We start from the raw sequence: 16,174 nt of genomic DNA, 5'->3' as shown, positions 1-16,174 counted from the left end.
ATTAAGCCCAAAGCAGAAGTGAGTTTGGAGAGGCCCGCCCGCCCATAGTTTTGTGACAGTCTAAGATGAGAGCGGTCATTTATTTCCTGTAGTTAGGGATGATTATCTCAGAATCATCTATTGAGGGTGATCAATTGAAAGCTTCGTTTCCTTGCCTGAACTCAGGTAACCCGCACTACAATACCTAATTTTAATGTATTAGACAGACGGTGCTTGATAATCACATCATAAATAGAACCTGAATTATGGGTGCGGTACTGGGACATCGGGGCTAGTGTGCTATAGTCTATCTTTAAAATTACAGCTATTTTCTCACAATACGCTTTGCTATCAATGAAAGGCAATGTGCTTTGTCCATTGTGGTTTTTACCGATGAGCTGAATCTTGGTAATTGAGCAAATTTGGATAGTTTGTATATGAAAATTAGCATGCTTCTCTCAGCAGCTTATAATGGACTTATTACCAGGTAAAAACATGCTTTTGAATACATGCAAGATGTGACACTTAATGATTGCCTCATTAAATGAATAGTAGGTATCCTAATGATGCTCCTCCTGGACAATGAAACTCTACTCGTTCTTATTCTTTAGCAAAAACTTTTTAGAAGATTACTTGGGCTGCGGCTTATTGCCCACTGGCTCACACCATGACCACAATTACAAGCAATTTTGCAATGGTGACCTTGCTTTTGTAAATCCTGCCGTCTTTTAGTTCATTTTTTCTTCTGATCAGACACAGTCATTAACATGTTCTTGATAACACATAGTAATTCTTTTTTTTTTTTTTTTTTTTTTTTTTTTTTTTTTTTTTTTTTTTTGGTTTTTTCGAGACAGGGTTTCTCTGTGTAGCTTTGCGCCTTTCCTGGAGCTCACTTGGTAGCCCAGGCTGGCCTCGAACTCACAGCGATCCACCTGGCTCTGCCTCCCGAGTGCTGGGATTAAAGGCGTGCGCCACCAACGCCCGGCCACATAGTAATTCTAATACAATTTATAATTTATTGTGTTTGGAGATAAAAAGCAAAAAAAGACCAAATCTAAATGGTGTCTTTAAAACTTATCCCCAGTTATACTTACTTTTTGGGGGGGAAGAAACTAACTTGTATGAAACAGAGCCAGCTCAAGTTCTGAAGGTTCTGAAGGCTTTCAGCCCACAATAAGCCCAGAGAATTTTCCTGTCCACTCCAGAAACCCACTAAAACATGATGGAATGGGATTTTGTTCTCAAGACAGACACTTTCAGAGCAGTGGGAGGATGTGGCTGGGTATTACATGAGCTGAGTAACCGAAGTGGCTAACGGTTTACTTGTTTTCTAACCAGATTTAATGACAAAATAGAATACAATTATATAACATGTAATTTTAGAATGTGTTATTTTGATCAGTGTAAAATAATCACAGTGAAAACTGATGTTTTTGTAGCTAGGATAGCTCATTACATTCCACACACACACTTAGCTTGCCCCGCCCCCCTACTTCTGCTGGAAGGTTGGGGAAGACACATATGGCTTCTTCTCTTTATAGCTCTTCACACGTTTCCAGTCATATGCCATTTCCTCCCACCCTACTCCTTGCCTTAGAAACCTTTTCTCCAAGCTCTTACTACTCCTCGTGGAATGTGGGTTTCAGGTCCTTCAGCAGCCACTGGCTCTGCTGTAAACACGTAGGTCAGGTTATTTGTGTTTCCCCAGAGCTAGTTTTATCCTAGCTATGTTTTAGCCAGGACAGTAGACTGGGAGCCAGGCCTTACTTTGCCTGATGGCAGAGGCCCTTTCGGTTCTCCAAATCCTGTCTCTTGTGGACATCCACTGGTCAAATTTGCAGCATTGGATCAGGATAACTGCTGTGAGATGTTTCCTAGCACTCCCGGTCTCCACCCACAAGTTACTACCATCCCCTCTCTAGTTGTGACAGCCAAAAATGACACTGGATATTGCAAATACCATTGAGACTTACTGTCCATCACCCACCTCTTTTTGATTCCCATTGTGCTCAGGGATTGTGTGATCCCATGATGCTTACCTTCAGATTTCTTATTGGCTATGTATCCAGGTTTTTTTTTTTTTTTCCTTTTTCTAACCTACTTACAGGACCTTGAACTTTCCAACTGCTTTTTATACTGTTATCAAGCTAGATGAAGTAAACTAAATATAGATTCTGTATTATAGCAAACTAGCTATCCCTGTCCACTCTGTCATTGATGCATGTGGGTATTGCGCCCTTTATGTCATCATCTACGTAACTAATTATTGTTGACTAGTGGTTCCAGGCAAAGAACCCACTAGGGACTGTCTCCTTCAGGTTCATGTCACCATTGTAGCATCTTGGCTGATAGTCACCTTTCGTTTTGATAGATCTGTGTACCCTGTTCTTTATCTAAATCCAGATATCACACCAGTCCTATCAAAAAAGGACAACTGCTTTAAAGGAGTCAGTGCTGGGGAACTGACCACTGGCTCTTTCCCAAATATGCATTATTTGGGTGCTATACTGAGTATCTACCATGTACAAGCTTATTTTGACAGGGTTTTTTTTTTGTTTTTTGTTTTGTTTTTTTTTTTTGTATGTCATTTTCCCCATGGTTTTCCAAGGCCACTGAGAGTAGTTCTGTTCAGTTTATCTGGAAAAATATCAGAGTGCTTCAAATCCTCTCCAGACTTTAAAATATAAGTAGGAGGACTTTTGAGATTTTTATTTACTTTTATTTAATGTATATGAGTGTTTACCTGAATGTATGACTGTGCACTGTGTGTGTGTGTGTGTGTGTGTGTGTGTGTGTGTGTGTGTGTCTTTGGAAGCCACAAGAAGGCATAGGATCTCCTGTGACTGAAGTTACAGACGACAGACAGTTGTGAGCTGAGATAATGGGTGTTAGGAATTGAACCTGAGTCCTCTGGAAAAGCCACCAGAGTTCTTGACCACAGTACCATCTCTCCAGCCCATTAGTAGAGCTTCTGAGAAATGCAATCTTACATTCTTACTTGTTGCTTTCCTTGGTATCCCTTTCCAGCTGTAAAATGCTTGTTCACAGCTTTCTTTGCAATCTGAATTGATAGACAGTTCACCAGACATGGGTTCTGCACAGTTTTTGGTCAAGCTCTGAAGCAGCAGTATATAGGCCTGAGCTCTGCCTGAGCTCTTGGGTCTGTTCTCCTTCATCTTCCTCATGCAGGGGAGGTAGAGGAGGAGAGGGAGGCTGACAGATGTTGCCTGCCAGCTGTGCCTCACCAGGTTCCGGGAATCTGCTGCCTCAGTTTGTAAAAATGGCATAGGGGGGAACTGTTCCTTCTACTTACAAAACTGTTTACCTAAAAATCAAGTTTTTATCTCAAGTTTTAAAATAATTTAAATTGAAAAGAATACCGAAGCATTGTTTCTTTGGGCCAGGCAGAGATTAAAGACACAAAGCACAGCTGAGGCAGGAAGTGCCTCCTGGCTTCCTCCAGCTGTGCTTCCACACTTAGTCTTGGGGCTGCCGTTTTAATGAAACAGAGGATGTGAGCCTGGTTAACTGGGTGATTTCTGAACGACGCTTGTAGTGGAAGCACACGCCAAGATAGGCTCCGAGTTTCACTGAGATTGTGTCTCCAGGAACAAGAGGAGGGCTCAGAGGATGACAGCTCCACCAAGCCAGACTTCACCGTCGCTCTGAAGACAGACTGCAGTGCACACTGTTTCCTGGACCAACTTGAAGACGATGCTGATGGATTTATTTCACCAATGGATGACAAAATGCCATCAAAATGCAGCCAGGACTCAGGCCTTTCGAACCTCCACTCTGCTTCAATGTATGTTGTTTGGGCAGTGGCCTTGGAGTGGCTTGGTGCAAATAACAATAGAAATGTTAGTTTGGAACATTGGAAGCCACCAATGACTTCCTTAGGGTGTGTTTAAATGAAGAAGAAAATGATTTAAAATAAGGAGATGGGCCTGTTGGCTAAAGAAGAAGAATAAGTGAGCTTGAGGCAAGCCTGGGCTACAGAGTGAATTCCTGGTCAGCCCAGAGCTGTGGAGTACAACCTGATCTAGAAAAAGAGAGGGGAGGGTCAGAGAGATGGAGGGAGGAAGGGGAGAGAGAGAGAGGAGTGGAGGAAGAAGGGAGAGAGAGAGGGAAGGAAAAGCACACTGTATCAATTTATCAGTTTTCTCATGTATTTTATCCCAGATTATTTGAGGAAGTTTTGAGATCTTGCCTGAACAAACAGAAGATCTCTGAATGACACTGTGGCTCTGTCCACCACAGCTCATCATCTTACACTGAGTACAGACATCACTTTGTTCTCTCAAAAAAAAATACATACATATATATATATATATGACAAAATGCTGTAGGGTTTCACAATATCTAATAATTCATGAGTGGCACGATCCCCTAAGAGCCCCCGGAGCCTCGCCTTCTTTTGGAATGTGGACATTCCAGAGAAAGCACCGGCCATGACTTCTAAATTGCTTTGCTTTCTTTCTTCATGACTCCTATCAAATCACATGCTCATTACATATACAACAATTCATATTTAAGTTTTCTGAAATTCATGTTCCTTTTTAGACCTGAACTCTTGGAATACCTTCAGGAAATGAGAGAAGAGAAGAAAATGATTCGAAAGAAACTTCATGATTTTGAGGACAATTTTTTCAGACAAAATGGGAGGTATGTGTGCGTCTCTCTGTCCCTCCTTTTCCCCATCACCTAGTCCACAATCCAGGCTCTCTGTTTCTGTCCCATCTGTGAAGTGCTTCCAACGTGAGAACTTTGCTATGTTCTCCCTGTAACAAGGTCCTCAGGTTTATGCCCAGGGACCCTCAGAGATTTTCAGTGAGACCGTGAGATTTATGTGTATAGTTAAGAAGAAATGTGTCTCATACAGAGTGCAGGACCTATACAGCATCTGCTGATATGCAAAACCAGCCTGTCACATTTGGTTCTCAGTTAAAACAAGTAGCTTGGAGCTGAATTTCAAAATGCCAGCACTGAGGTTTTTTTCTCAGGAAACAAGAGGGAGAAAAATGATAACAGGGGATTTAACCACAGTTTAAAATCCAGAGATGGACTGGGGATATGGCTCAGTTTGTGCCCAGTCCTGGATTTACTCAGGGGTGCTACAAAAACTAAAAGAACCAAGACGACAGCTGCCAAGTTTGAATGAAATGGGTGTGTGAGAAGCAGTAGTGAATGTATCTGTCTGGTGAATATGTTGTTTTATCCAGTGAGTTTTAAGGTGTAATTGAATTGTCTCTTTATTAAATTTGCTGGGAAAGTGTGTGTGTCACAGAGTCCTCCTCACATCACATTGGGAGCTCAGGGACAAGACCATGAGGAGATCTCTCTGTGGAGTTAGGTTTCACCATCTGAAATTGGTTTTACATTAATCCAAATTAGATAAACTGTATGTAGTTTCTCTGGAGTACTTTCATGTCCTAGAGTGTGAAGAAATAAAAGAATTATAACAATTAGCTTTGGGACTATGTTTTATATCCCAGTGTAGTTTCAAGATCTTTCCCTTACACACAGACTAAAGAATATAGATAAGTAGACAAAAGAAGTAATTCTCAAAATAATAATAACCACTGGCTGCTGTTCTCTGCAGGAGACAAAGTGCAGGCCTCCATGGCCATTCTGTTACTTTGTTTGAAGGAGACAGTATTCATAGAGCTGAAATTCTTGGGCAGGAAGAGATTGGCATCTAAAACATGTCAATTTCCATAGTTCATGCCTTCAGCTTCTACATAAGTCAATTTAATATTAATTATTAAAGTGTTAATGTGATGTTTCTGTCTGTTTGCCTTTTGTATTCTCTTCACATGTTGTACATAGAATTCTATACATGAAATATATGTTATGGAAGCCCACAGAAGATTTAAGAAAGTAGAAATTGCATTGGTGCCACACTGATGGAAAAAAATAAAAAAAAGACTGTTTGTCTTGGAATAGTTTAAACTAAGAGTGAGCCCAAATTTAAATTCTCCACTTCTCCCCCTGTGTCTTCCTTCTGTCCCTAATATTAGGCTTTCCTCTATATTTATAGAATATCACAGAAAAATATGGCTTGAGAAGGAGATGAGGAATCACTGGTCTTAATTTTTTTTACCAGAGTTTACAAAGGAAAAATTTACTTTATGAACCAGAATGACCCAGAATAAAACAAATATTATCAACCTATATCCATATATTGCTGCCAACATTTATGGTAGATACTTGTTTTTCTTAAGTCTGCTTTCAACCTATTGACTGCTATCAGTAAATGATTTCTACAGCATCGCATGTGTGTGTGTGTGTGTGTGTGTGTGCGCGCGCGTGCGCGCGCGTGCACACACACACACACCACTCACACACTATTCTGAGTTTGTACAAAATTTAAGATTAAAGCTATGCCTTTAGCTTATCTTGTAAAAGCTGATTACATGGGAAGTGCAAGGCACAGTTAGATTGGTTACATTGTTTTCTTAAGGGGAAGATAACCTTAAAATAGGCTCAATTCACAATAGGGAAACAGATTGAGGACAGAGTTTTAAATGGTCTCAGGGCACACCATTAACTTGGTTGTAAATCTGGCAAAAGTTCAATTTCTGAAGGCCAGAGACATTTTTAGAGAAAGCTATTTCCACAGTGAATGGTAGAAAATGACTTCTTCATCACTCAAGTTTGGAGCTGTGAGGGCCTAATGATATCATAGCATCCAGCTCACTTTCACATCTCAAGAGTGAGAAACCCTCCACAGGGCATGATGGTGACTGGGTGGCAGATATTCACCTTAGTCCTCTGTCACTGCCTTTTTGCTAAGGAGTCATTTGGAATCCTTTGCTAAAGCAAAGCAGACAAGAATCAAATTAGCTTCATTTGTTAATGAAGCCTCCTTCTGTCTCCCTTGCCCATTTTGACTCTGTAATGAAGTGAAAAGGAATCATGGTGGCTGGGTGCTTGCTACATGCATTTCATAGAGACTGCTATGGTAGAGCAGTCTCTCTTCCAGGAGTGTCACTGCCTGTCCTGACTACACCATACAAGAATGTACACAGTAGCTCCTTCTGGTCAAGTTTTCCCGAGAGTTGTGTTAGATCGTGGATATAAAGTACCATGTTGGACTTCAGAGTAAGCTTTAAGCCAGTATTAGTGCGTATAGTTTGCATATAAAATTACCCAGTAAACTACAAAGACATAGCACTTTCGCATGACAATTCACCAGTTGCTGAATTCTAAAAGCAAGTCTCAAAGTAGGAATATTAATTGTTCTTGAAATATCTACAAATTGTGTGTGACCTGATTGCTGATTGGAGATTTAATTGGGTGAGCAGTTAAGAGCACTTGCTGCCTTGCAGAGAACTCAGATCTGGTTCCCAGTACCCACCTGGCAGCTAATTATCCATAATTCCAGTTGTAGGGGATGCAGCTTCCTCTCCAAGCCTCTGTGAGTACTGTGTATGTCAGCAGTGCATTTGTGTATATGTACATACGCAGGCAAAAACACTCATGCATATGAAATAAAAATAAATAAATCTTAAAAAGAAATTTAATGGCTCGTTAAATAAAATATATAAAATGAGAAAATATTAAGAATTGTGTGGTTTAGTATTATGTCATCTTGATAAAAGCTAGAGTCATTTGAGAAAAGAGAATCTCAGTTGAGAAATACCCCCACAAGGCATGTAAGCAAGCCTGTAGTACATTTCCTTAATTAATTAATTATTGGTGTGGGAGGGCCTGGCCCAATATGGGCATGCTGCCCCTGGGCTGATGATCCTGAGTGTTATAAGAAATCAGGCTGAGTAAGCCATGAGAAGCAAACCACTAATCAGCAATCCTCCATGGATGGCCTCTTCTTCAGTTCCTTCTTCTAGATTTCTGCCTTTAGTTCCTACCTGACTTCCCTTCATGATGGGCTGAAACAAAACCTTTCCACTTCAAGTTGTTTTTGGTCATGGTGTTTTATCACAGCAATAGAAGCCTTAAGAAAGTCAAGAATGAATAAAATATTTCTTTGCCAGGTGTGGTGGTACATGCCTTTGATCCCAGCACTTAGGAGGTAGAGGCAGGCAGATCCCTAAGTTTGAGGATAACCTGGTCTACAGAGCAAGCTCCAGGACAGCTAGGGATGTAATGCAGAGAAACACTGTCTTGAAAAACAAAAACAAAAAGTAAAACATTCTGTTTATTCTGAGCAAACTATTACTGTGACTACTATTAACTATTACTACTATTAACAATCAGTAGAAAATTCCTACATTCCTTAGTTGTTTATGATCTTCTATTAGATCGTAGATTAACTTTCTAGACCCTCAAGTTGCATGGCACCTCCAGAGAAAAACCACTTTTCACTTACCTAAATCCAGCCCATCTAGATACCAAGAGCCAATTACCAACACTGATTCTGCAGGTTGATAGCATAATGTAGTTTCCAAATGGCAATTCCTGGTGCATGCTAGCCTCTAAAACCAGTAGAAAGTGATCCTCAGCTCCTCTTTCCTTTGTTTCCTCTAGAAACGTTCAGAAGGAAGACCGTACTCCGATGGCCGAGGAATACAATGAATACAAGCACATAAAGGCGAAGCTACGGTTGCTGGAGGTGCTTATCAGCAAAAGAGACGCCGATTCCAAGTCTATGTGAAGGCCTGGCAGTGTGGGCGACAGCTTTCCCAGGAAAGATTAGCTCTGGAAGGCAGCCTTGGAGCTGTACCCTGCGAAGCAGGCAACCCCCTGCCTCTGAGCCATCAGATTAGCGCCTGCTTCCATTGCCTGCCTTCGAAACTGCCTGCATGGAAGATAACAGTGTGACCTGACTTAGGAATTTCATAACGGGAGAGTCGAGAGACTCCTACCCATGTCAACACACACTGCAGTAAGAACCTAAGTGACATGAGCAGTGATCAGACTCACCATCAGACACACCCATCTACAGATAACTTGCTGTTCTTCCCTGACAACTAAGAAACACAAGGCCATCCTAAAACTGTGACAAACACAAGCTCAGGACTTCCCTCGCAGAGCCTGCTTCTTGTGGCGGTCTGTGCTCTCCCTGGCCCCCGTGCTTTGGCGTACCATTTGCTGCCTTGGCCGTTTCCCCCGAGCTGTACTTATTCTCTCCCACCGATCCATTTCCCGTTAGCTCTCAGGTAGATGGAAGCTGTATCTGCCAGAGGTGGCAGGGCAGTCCTTTCATTCATGCGCTCTCAGCCGACAGACTTTAAGTCCCTGCCTCATACTTGTGTATGCTGAGGACAGAGTGACAACCGAAGTAGCTATGCAGATGCGATTTTTAAAATCAGGTGACAGCTGAAGAGCCTGAAACCTCTTCAAGACACTGACTGCACTTTCCAGTCTCAGACATTGTTGAACACAAAACAAGGCCAGTGTTCCTACGATGATAACATGTTTGGGGCTCAATTTTGTTGTTGCACTAGCCAAACAAAGGGGTCTTGCTTAATTATTAGACTAGGTCTAGACTCTCATGGGAGAGAGGAGTCTGTATCAGCCTCCTGAGCTTACCAGAGTTTAATTTTTCTACGAAAGTGAGTCTGCACTAAAATCCTTAAATGGATGGGTAAGAAGACGTAGCCCCCAGAGCTCAGCTCAGTCTCAAGGCAGGATCTAGATCCCAGTTTCCAAGATGATACATAAACAAAATGGTGTGTGGCCAATTCCGATGCTCTTTTTTCCCCCAAAGTCTATGTCACAAAGCTGTCTATATTAGACATTTTGGAGGGACCAGGGAACTTAAGACGCCCAATCCTTCATCTCTTCTGTGTGCTCGCTGTCACTCTGGGCTGTGTTGTTTCTGTTCACCCACTGTGTCTGTCTGAAGAGTGAAGCCTGGGCTTTGCAGGCACCCGCACGCACGCACGCACGAGGTGAGGTGCGTGACAGCCTTGCTGGGCAGGCAGCAGGGAGACCTCCTTCTGTTTGGAGAGTCGCCTTCTACGGGGTGCAGTGTTAAGGAGGAGAAGGGAAAATTGTAACACCCGAGGCAACGATAACACCAGTTTGGGGTTCTCCGGTCAGATGATTTTTCAGGACCTCTCTCCTCACTGTAGCTCAGTCATCAGGGGGCTCTTTCAGTAATGGGGCTGGGGGTGGAGAATTCCTTCCGTTTTGCTTTTACAGATAATCACATAGAAGCATGAGCTGTGTGTTGGAAACACTCTGTTTTTATCCACACACTTAAAGACGGTACATAATCCTACAAATTTCAATATACATGAAGAGGTAGTTCAATGTTCTTTGCTCTGCTGTTTACATTTGCTGATTTCAAAAAGCTGTATTAGAAATAAAATTATGCAATGTAGGATTGTTTTCTATTTTTGAAGCCTGAACATCAATCATTCACATGACCAAAAATTGTATTTTTAAAAAGAAATCCATATCTAGTCTGCAATTTTTAACTACTTATTCTCCTAAGTAAACTGTGGAATAACTCAAATTAGTACCAGTTAACGTTTAAAGCACATGGGGGCTCAGGAGTATTGTTTTGAAAAAAATACACTAGAGGTTTTTTCTAAACTGCATATAAATGAAATGCTACTAGATGTTTTGAAATCCATTGTTTTCACCAAAGGTAAATGAACTAAAAGACTTATCAGAACTCCTACTCAGTTTTATGTGATCAATAAAATATCAAGTTATTGGAAAATAAATCATGTATGGAATGGTTTCCTTCATAATCTCTAACCTGTTTTCCTCATAAAATGGAGTCCAAACGAATGTGGGAGCTGTGTTTATACCAGGTCTTCTCTGCAGGCATATTACTCAGCGGTTTCTGGCTCTGCTAGAAGTGTGGGGGAAATTGGTTTCCATGGCAACTGTCTCTGTGGCTCTCTGTCTCCAAGCACTAGAGGCAGCATCTTAATTGGCTTCACACAAACAGAATGCTGTAGGCTAGGGATTCTTTTTGCTCTCTTGAGAACAAGCATGTATCTTAGTACATAACAAGAAAAAACATCAAGGGTTATGTAAGAATAAGCTTGACTATGTGATCATGAGGATTAACGGGGTGGCAAAATCATGTAATGTTTATAAATGCTTGCTTTTATTGTGTATAGTCTAGAATAAACATTGAAATAGGCTTTTATATTATTAATTATGCTGCCATTACAGCATTTCATCTTTTCATCATTTAGTTTAGACTTTTACTTTTTAAGACATGGTGGTATAATGTTTCCAATAAAGGCCTGCTCCTAAAGATCATGTTGGATTTCAAATTAAAAAGCTACGTTTTTTTTATTACTAGACTTCACTGTGAATGCTAGGTTTCTCCCCCTTGACGGGGGCTTTTAAATTTTTCCCCCTTGATGGGGGCTTCTAAAGTTCAACCTTGCTTCTAGTCAAAAGATTATTATTCACTATAGAGCTGCTATCAAGCATGACTGCTGGGAGCAGAGAGCAATGTTCACTTTGTCTCTTTCTGATGCAACACTTATGCAGCAGGAAAAGCCTCTCTCAGGCTGGATCTGCTCTCCTCACCTGACATTTCTAGAACAGGACCATTCTAGCCAGTTTGTGCCTGTTTCTAAAACACTTCAGGAAATGCCCGGGGGCCATCAGTCTTAGAGCCCTTGGGTGCTGACTAAACTGAGCTGAGTTGAGCTTGGAATTTTTTTGTGAGGTAAGACTCAGAGTGAAAGAATAAAAAATGGTTACAATGCCCTTTAGAGTAGTCCGTCTCGGCCTTCCTAGTTTTCAGTAGAGAAAACAGGCTGCAGCAGCCATCACAAATTTAAAAGGAATGTCTCAGATTTAAACTTGATTTTCAAAAGAGATTTAAACTCCAGTAAGACAGAATGTCTCCGCTGCTGACAGTATGTGTATCACAGACCACTCTGTGAAAAGCTACTTGCAGTCTAAGTTTTGTTTTGCTTTCTTTCATGGATGTTTTCCCCAACACTCACATCGCATCCTGAATTTTCTTCGCCCAGTGTGGCAAGATGGACTCTGTGCTGAGATCAGAGCCCATGTGATAACTTCTCTGTCCACTTGGTTCAAGCAGTAGGGAGGGACGAAACAGTCTCCTGAATGCGGGAGCCGCATTTTCCCTAAAGTGCATGTATGTTTAGCAGAATCTAGAATGTGTTCTAATTTCCTTCATTGACATAACTTTGTCCGATTGACCCTAAAATGTACTAAAAAGAACATTTTCTCAAAGACAAAGCATGCTTTCAAATTGTTATATTTACACTGTGCACACTAGTGTGGCTAGAAATTCTACTTAACGAGGGATGTGCTAACCAAGAGTAATATGTACATATCTGGCACTGCCCATGTCACTGGCCACTGCCCCATGATCATAGCACATGTATGGATACAGGCCAAGGCCAGAACTGCAGATGCACATAGATGTATGTGTGAAGGGGGAAAGCTTATGCATATTTACAATTTCATATTATTTTGAAGATTCATGCCTCTATAAAGTTTCATTTTTTTCCAGAATGGGGCCAGCCATGGTCAAGTGCATGGCCCAAGGAATCAGTTTGTTGACAGATCTAATTCTCCATTTGAAAGCATGAAAATAATCAGAAATGGGTAAAATGTTACTAATATGGGCCCACAGCAATATTTATATGAAATATAAGCAGAAAATATTTAAATTATCAATGTCCTTAAAAATAGAAGCTGAATGCAAACCATTGTGTACATTTTTATGACTTGGCATTTTTTATTAAAAAAATAAACTATTTTTAACTGTAGAAGCTCTGAAGTTTTGTCAGCATCACGTAACTGAGCTGCAGCTGGGGTATGACCTTTCCCTTCTTGTAGGATCCAGTGCTGGCCCACTTGAGCCCCTGCAAAGCCTCCTGAGGATTAGGTTTTTGTTCCGTCTCCAGAGCAGGAGGGCATTGCAAGGTGAAGCAAACAGTGCCCATGTGTGGTAGTCAGTGTAGAAACTAGAAAGGCAGGTTGTGCTTTCTACCAGCTGCCTTGAAATTATTCCTAACAGAGCTGACGGGGTGCAGGAGCAAGGGCCCCAAGGAGCCCTCTCTTTGGTTAAGTGCATTTGCAAGTCTACGAGGCCGCCTGAGGAACATATTTTAGGCATTTACTATTCTGAAAGTAAACGCGGACCGTAAATGTTTGCAGAAAAGACACTGCAGCTGTGTGAAGGAAGCCGCTCAGCCTTCAGAGTCCGTCACCTGGCAGGCCAGGTGCCACCCAGCACCTGCTCCCTGAAGGCTAGCCTCCAGTGGAGGCACAAGACTCCATGCCCCTGTGGCTGAGGCGACACAGTACTCCGGTGGTAGAAGACATGCATGTGACCTTTAAACAGCTCATGTCTGTATACACTCCAAGTGACTGAAAATCATTTAGGTTGGAAGAACCTTGTCCCACTGCTGAAATATGAGTGACTTCAGGGCACAGAGATGATATTTCGTTCCATCCTTCCCAAACTGAAGCCCACCTGGAGTACTTAAGTTTTCCCGACAATGAGTCCAAAGTAATAAACTTGGAAGAAGTGGCAGGTGGCATTTAGTGATCCTGTTTCCTTCAGTATTTTGATGTTGCTTTGTGTGTGCATGCGTGTGTTAGATGTGGCACACACATGTAAAAGTGATGATGAAGGATGCTGTGTTTACACGGCAGAGGTCAGTTATGAAGTAGCAAAAAAAAATAATTTTATGATTGGGGGTCACCACAACATAAGGAACTGTGTTAAAGGGTCACAGTATTAGGAAGGTTGAGAACCACTGCTCTAGACAAACTGCAAGCTCAACTGGCCAGTTATGAAGTAGCAAAAAAAAAAAAATAATTTTATGATTGGGGGTCACCACAACATAAGGAGCTGTGTTAAAGGGTCACAGCATTAGGAAAGTTGAGAACCACTGCTCTAGACAAACTGCAAGCTCAACTGGCCAGGAACCTTTTGGGATCTGCTCCTCTCCTCCTCTCAATGCTGCGGTTATAGGGATGGATGCATGACCTTTCCCAGCTGTTTCTGTGGGAGATGGCCATCCAAATTCAGATCCTCACGCTGTCTTCTGCCCCAGATGTGTGGTTCTTTTGCTTCTCCTCCTGTAGTAGTTTGTAGAGCTGGCAGCCTGAACAGAATGTTGCTTTGAGACCTCCATGTGGTAGGAGGGCACACTGGGGAAGTGGCTTCATGATTGCCTCTCTGGAATGGATTCAGCATCTTGTAAGACAAAATTTACCAATGTATTCTCTAAACTAGGTCAGCTTGCCAAGGCTGGACTTACTCAGTAGAATCTTATACCCACTAAGCCAAGCCAAAATTCCCAAGTGCATTTCAGCATCCTGGCATGTGGATGGGGGTGGGGGAGGGATTTGGCAAGACCTAGAGGTGCTGACAGCTTGGTTCTCACTTTCTTCTCCAGCAACAAGGCTTATCATGAGGGCAGCAAGGCATAAAACATGGTGAGAAACAAATCCCTTGGACCACTCAGACTCCCAGTGGAGCCTATGCATGTTTAAATCAGACGTTGCTATGAATTCTGAAATTCAGGCTCTTTTACACCTTTGAATTTAATTTTTCAAAAGCCTTTCAAAGACATACATCAATCTTTAGGCCATCCTGGGCCTGCAGCTCTGAGTATGACTTGGTAAGACATTTTGAGACACTGACATTTCCCTTTAACTGCATGGATGATGACTGTCTATTACTAGGCATGGTGAGGGATGGGACAGAGGCAGCAGGTAAGAGAATGCTTCTCACACCTGGACACACATGCGGCTGGGCTACTGGGGTGCCACCTCAGTAAGGACTTTGGGATGAGTGCTGCAGCTGAGAAAGGGCCTCAGGATTCAGAGTCTCAGGAAGGGCCGGATGGTAACGCTTTTCTGCTTGCTGCCACGTTGCTTGTCCAACCTTAAGGAGGGTGCAGGATGCATGATGGGGATCTATCTGTAGACACGAGCAGTTCTACAACTAATCCCAGCTCCTATGTAACAAGACAGGGTGGGCCCACTGGTCAACACCCAGAGCCAGAACCATGGAGGCACTTGAAGGCCCCATTGTGTGATCTAGGCAGAGCATTTATCCTCCCAGAGGCTCTGTGTTTCTAGATATGAAAAAGTGCAAATGAGTGCAGTACTTGCTTTATAGGTTGTTAATAGGCTCAATGCTGGATCAGCATTGAAATAATGCCTTTATAGTACAGAAACACATTCTGAAGTCTTTCAGAACAGGCATCGTACTTCCCAAGATCATTCTCCATCCCACCCACTGTCTCAATCCAAATTTATACACATCAGAAACAGAATATGACACCAACACTTTCAGTATGGGTCAGTGCTAATAAGTAAGATCTGTGTGCAGAAATGTATGTCCAAGTATATGTTCATATGTGTATGCCCATGTGTATGAGGGGGTGTGAGCATTGTAAATGTGTGTGCGTGCGTGTCATACATGTGTGTGTGCATGTGTGTTGTGTGTGGTTGTACATGTGTGTACATGTGTGTACATATGCACATGTGGGTAATTGTGTACATGTATATGTGTGTATAGGTCAGAGGTCAACTCCAGGATGTGAAGATGAGCAAGATTTTATGGAAACAGTTAACCTATTCTGTTGGGAAAAAACCAAATCGTGACTATCACTATTCTTAAACACCCTGACTGCTTTCTCAGAAGGATTAATGCTTGCTAAATTCCTTCACAGGGCAGGGAAAACCCTCTAAGTGTACTTCTCCCTAAAACTTTTTTGGGAGGTCCTGATCTGTTCAGACGCATCAGAAGAATGAACTGAGACGGCCACTGAGATCAGTGTGGAAACAAAGGCCTGAGTCCCGTGGAGTGAAGGCAAAGAACAGCCTTTGAATTGATTTCTGGATGACTTAGATGTCCTGAAGTTTATCTTAGGGTGTATTTTTAAACTAAAAATTAACTGTACCCTAGGGAAGGGGAGTTGCTGTACTTTTGCCAAGCTGCTAAATTCCATAGCCTGCAGCCCTGACTGAGTAGGGTTTCCCCTCTTGGGGTCGGTCCTCCACTCTTATCACACGAAGGAAGAACCAGCTGAAGACCATGCCTGGCCGAGGCCAGCAGCACCAGGGCAGATTTCAGATTCCAATTATTCCACAATGTTTGTCCCTTCCCACCGCTATCGTTACCTCGGAAATTTAGAAGGCCCAGGTCTCTCCTCTGACAGTGACTTGAACTTGAGAGTCCTTCGATTTTGAATGTTGAGGGACAAAAGGTCAAGAGATCTATTTTTAACAAGAAGTGTTGACTGTGTCCAGCCAG

At 42.2% G+C, this 16,174-nt stretch overlaps 1 protein-coding gene across 2 annotated transcripts in view; it reads left to right on the top strand.

The window, feature by feature from the left end:
• Fam13a (family with sequence similarity 13 member A) overlaps positions 1–10,643 on the top strand; it is a 92,986-nt gene extending 82,343 nt beyond the window's left edge. For both annotated transcript variants that reach the window (XM_028895265.2, XM_028895264.2), the window contains 3 exons: positions 3,588–3,784; positions 4,543–4,644; positions 8,470–10,643. In XM_028895265.2, coding sequence (XP_028751098.1) covers positions 3,588–3,784; positions 4,543–4,644; positions 8,470–8,596 — 426 coding nt within the window. In that variant the 3' untranslated portion in view covers positions 8,597–10,643. The remainder of the gene's footprint in view (positions 1–3,587; positions 3,785–4,542; positions 4,645–8,469) is intronic.
• Positions 10,644–16,174: the final 5,531 nt, after the last annotated feature.

The sequence above is a fragment of the Peromyscus leucopus genome, chromosome 3, assembly GCF_004664715.2.
Source record: "Peromyscus leucopus breed LL Stock chromosome 3, UCI_PerLeu_2.1, whole genome shotgun sequence".
NCBI classification, from domain to species: Eukaryota; Metazoa; Chordata; class Mammalia; order Rodentia; family Cricetidae; genus Peromyscus; species Peromyscus leucopus.
Note: the sequence above shows the minus strand (reverse complement) of the source record. Positions and strands in the feature narration are given on the sequence as shown.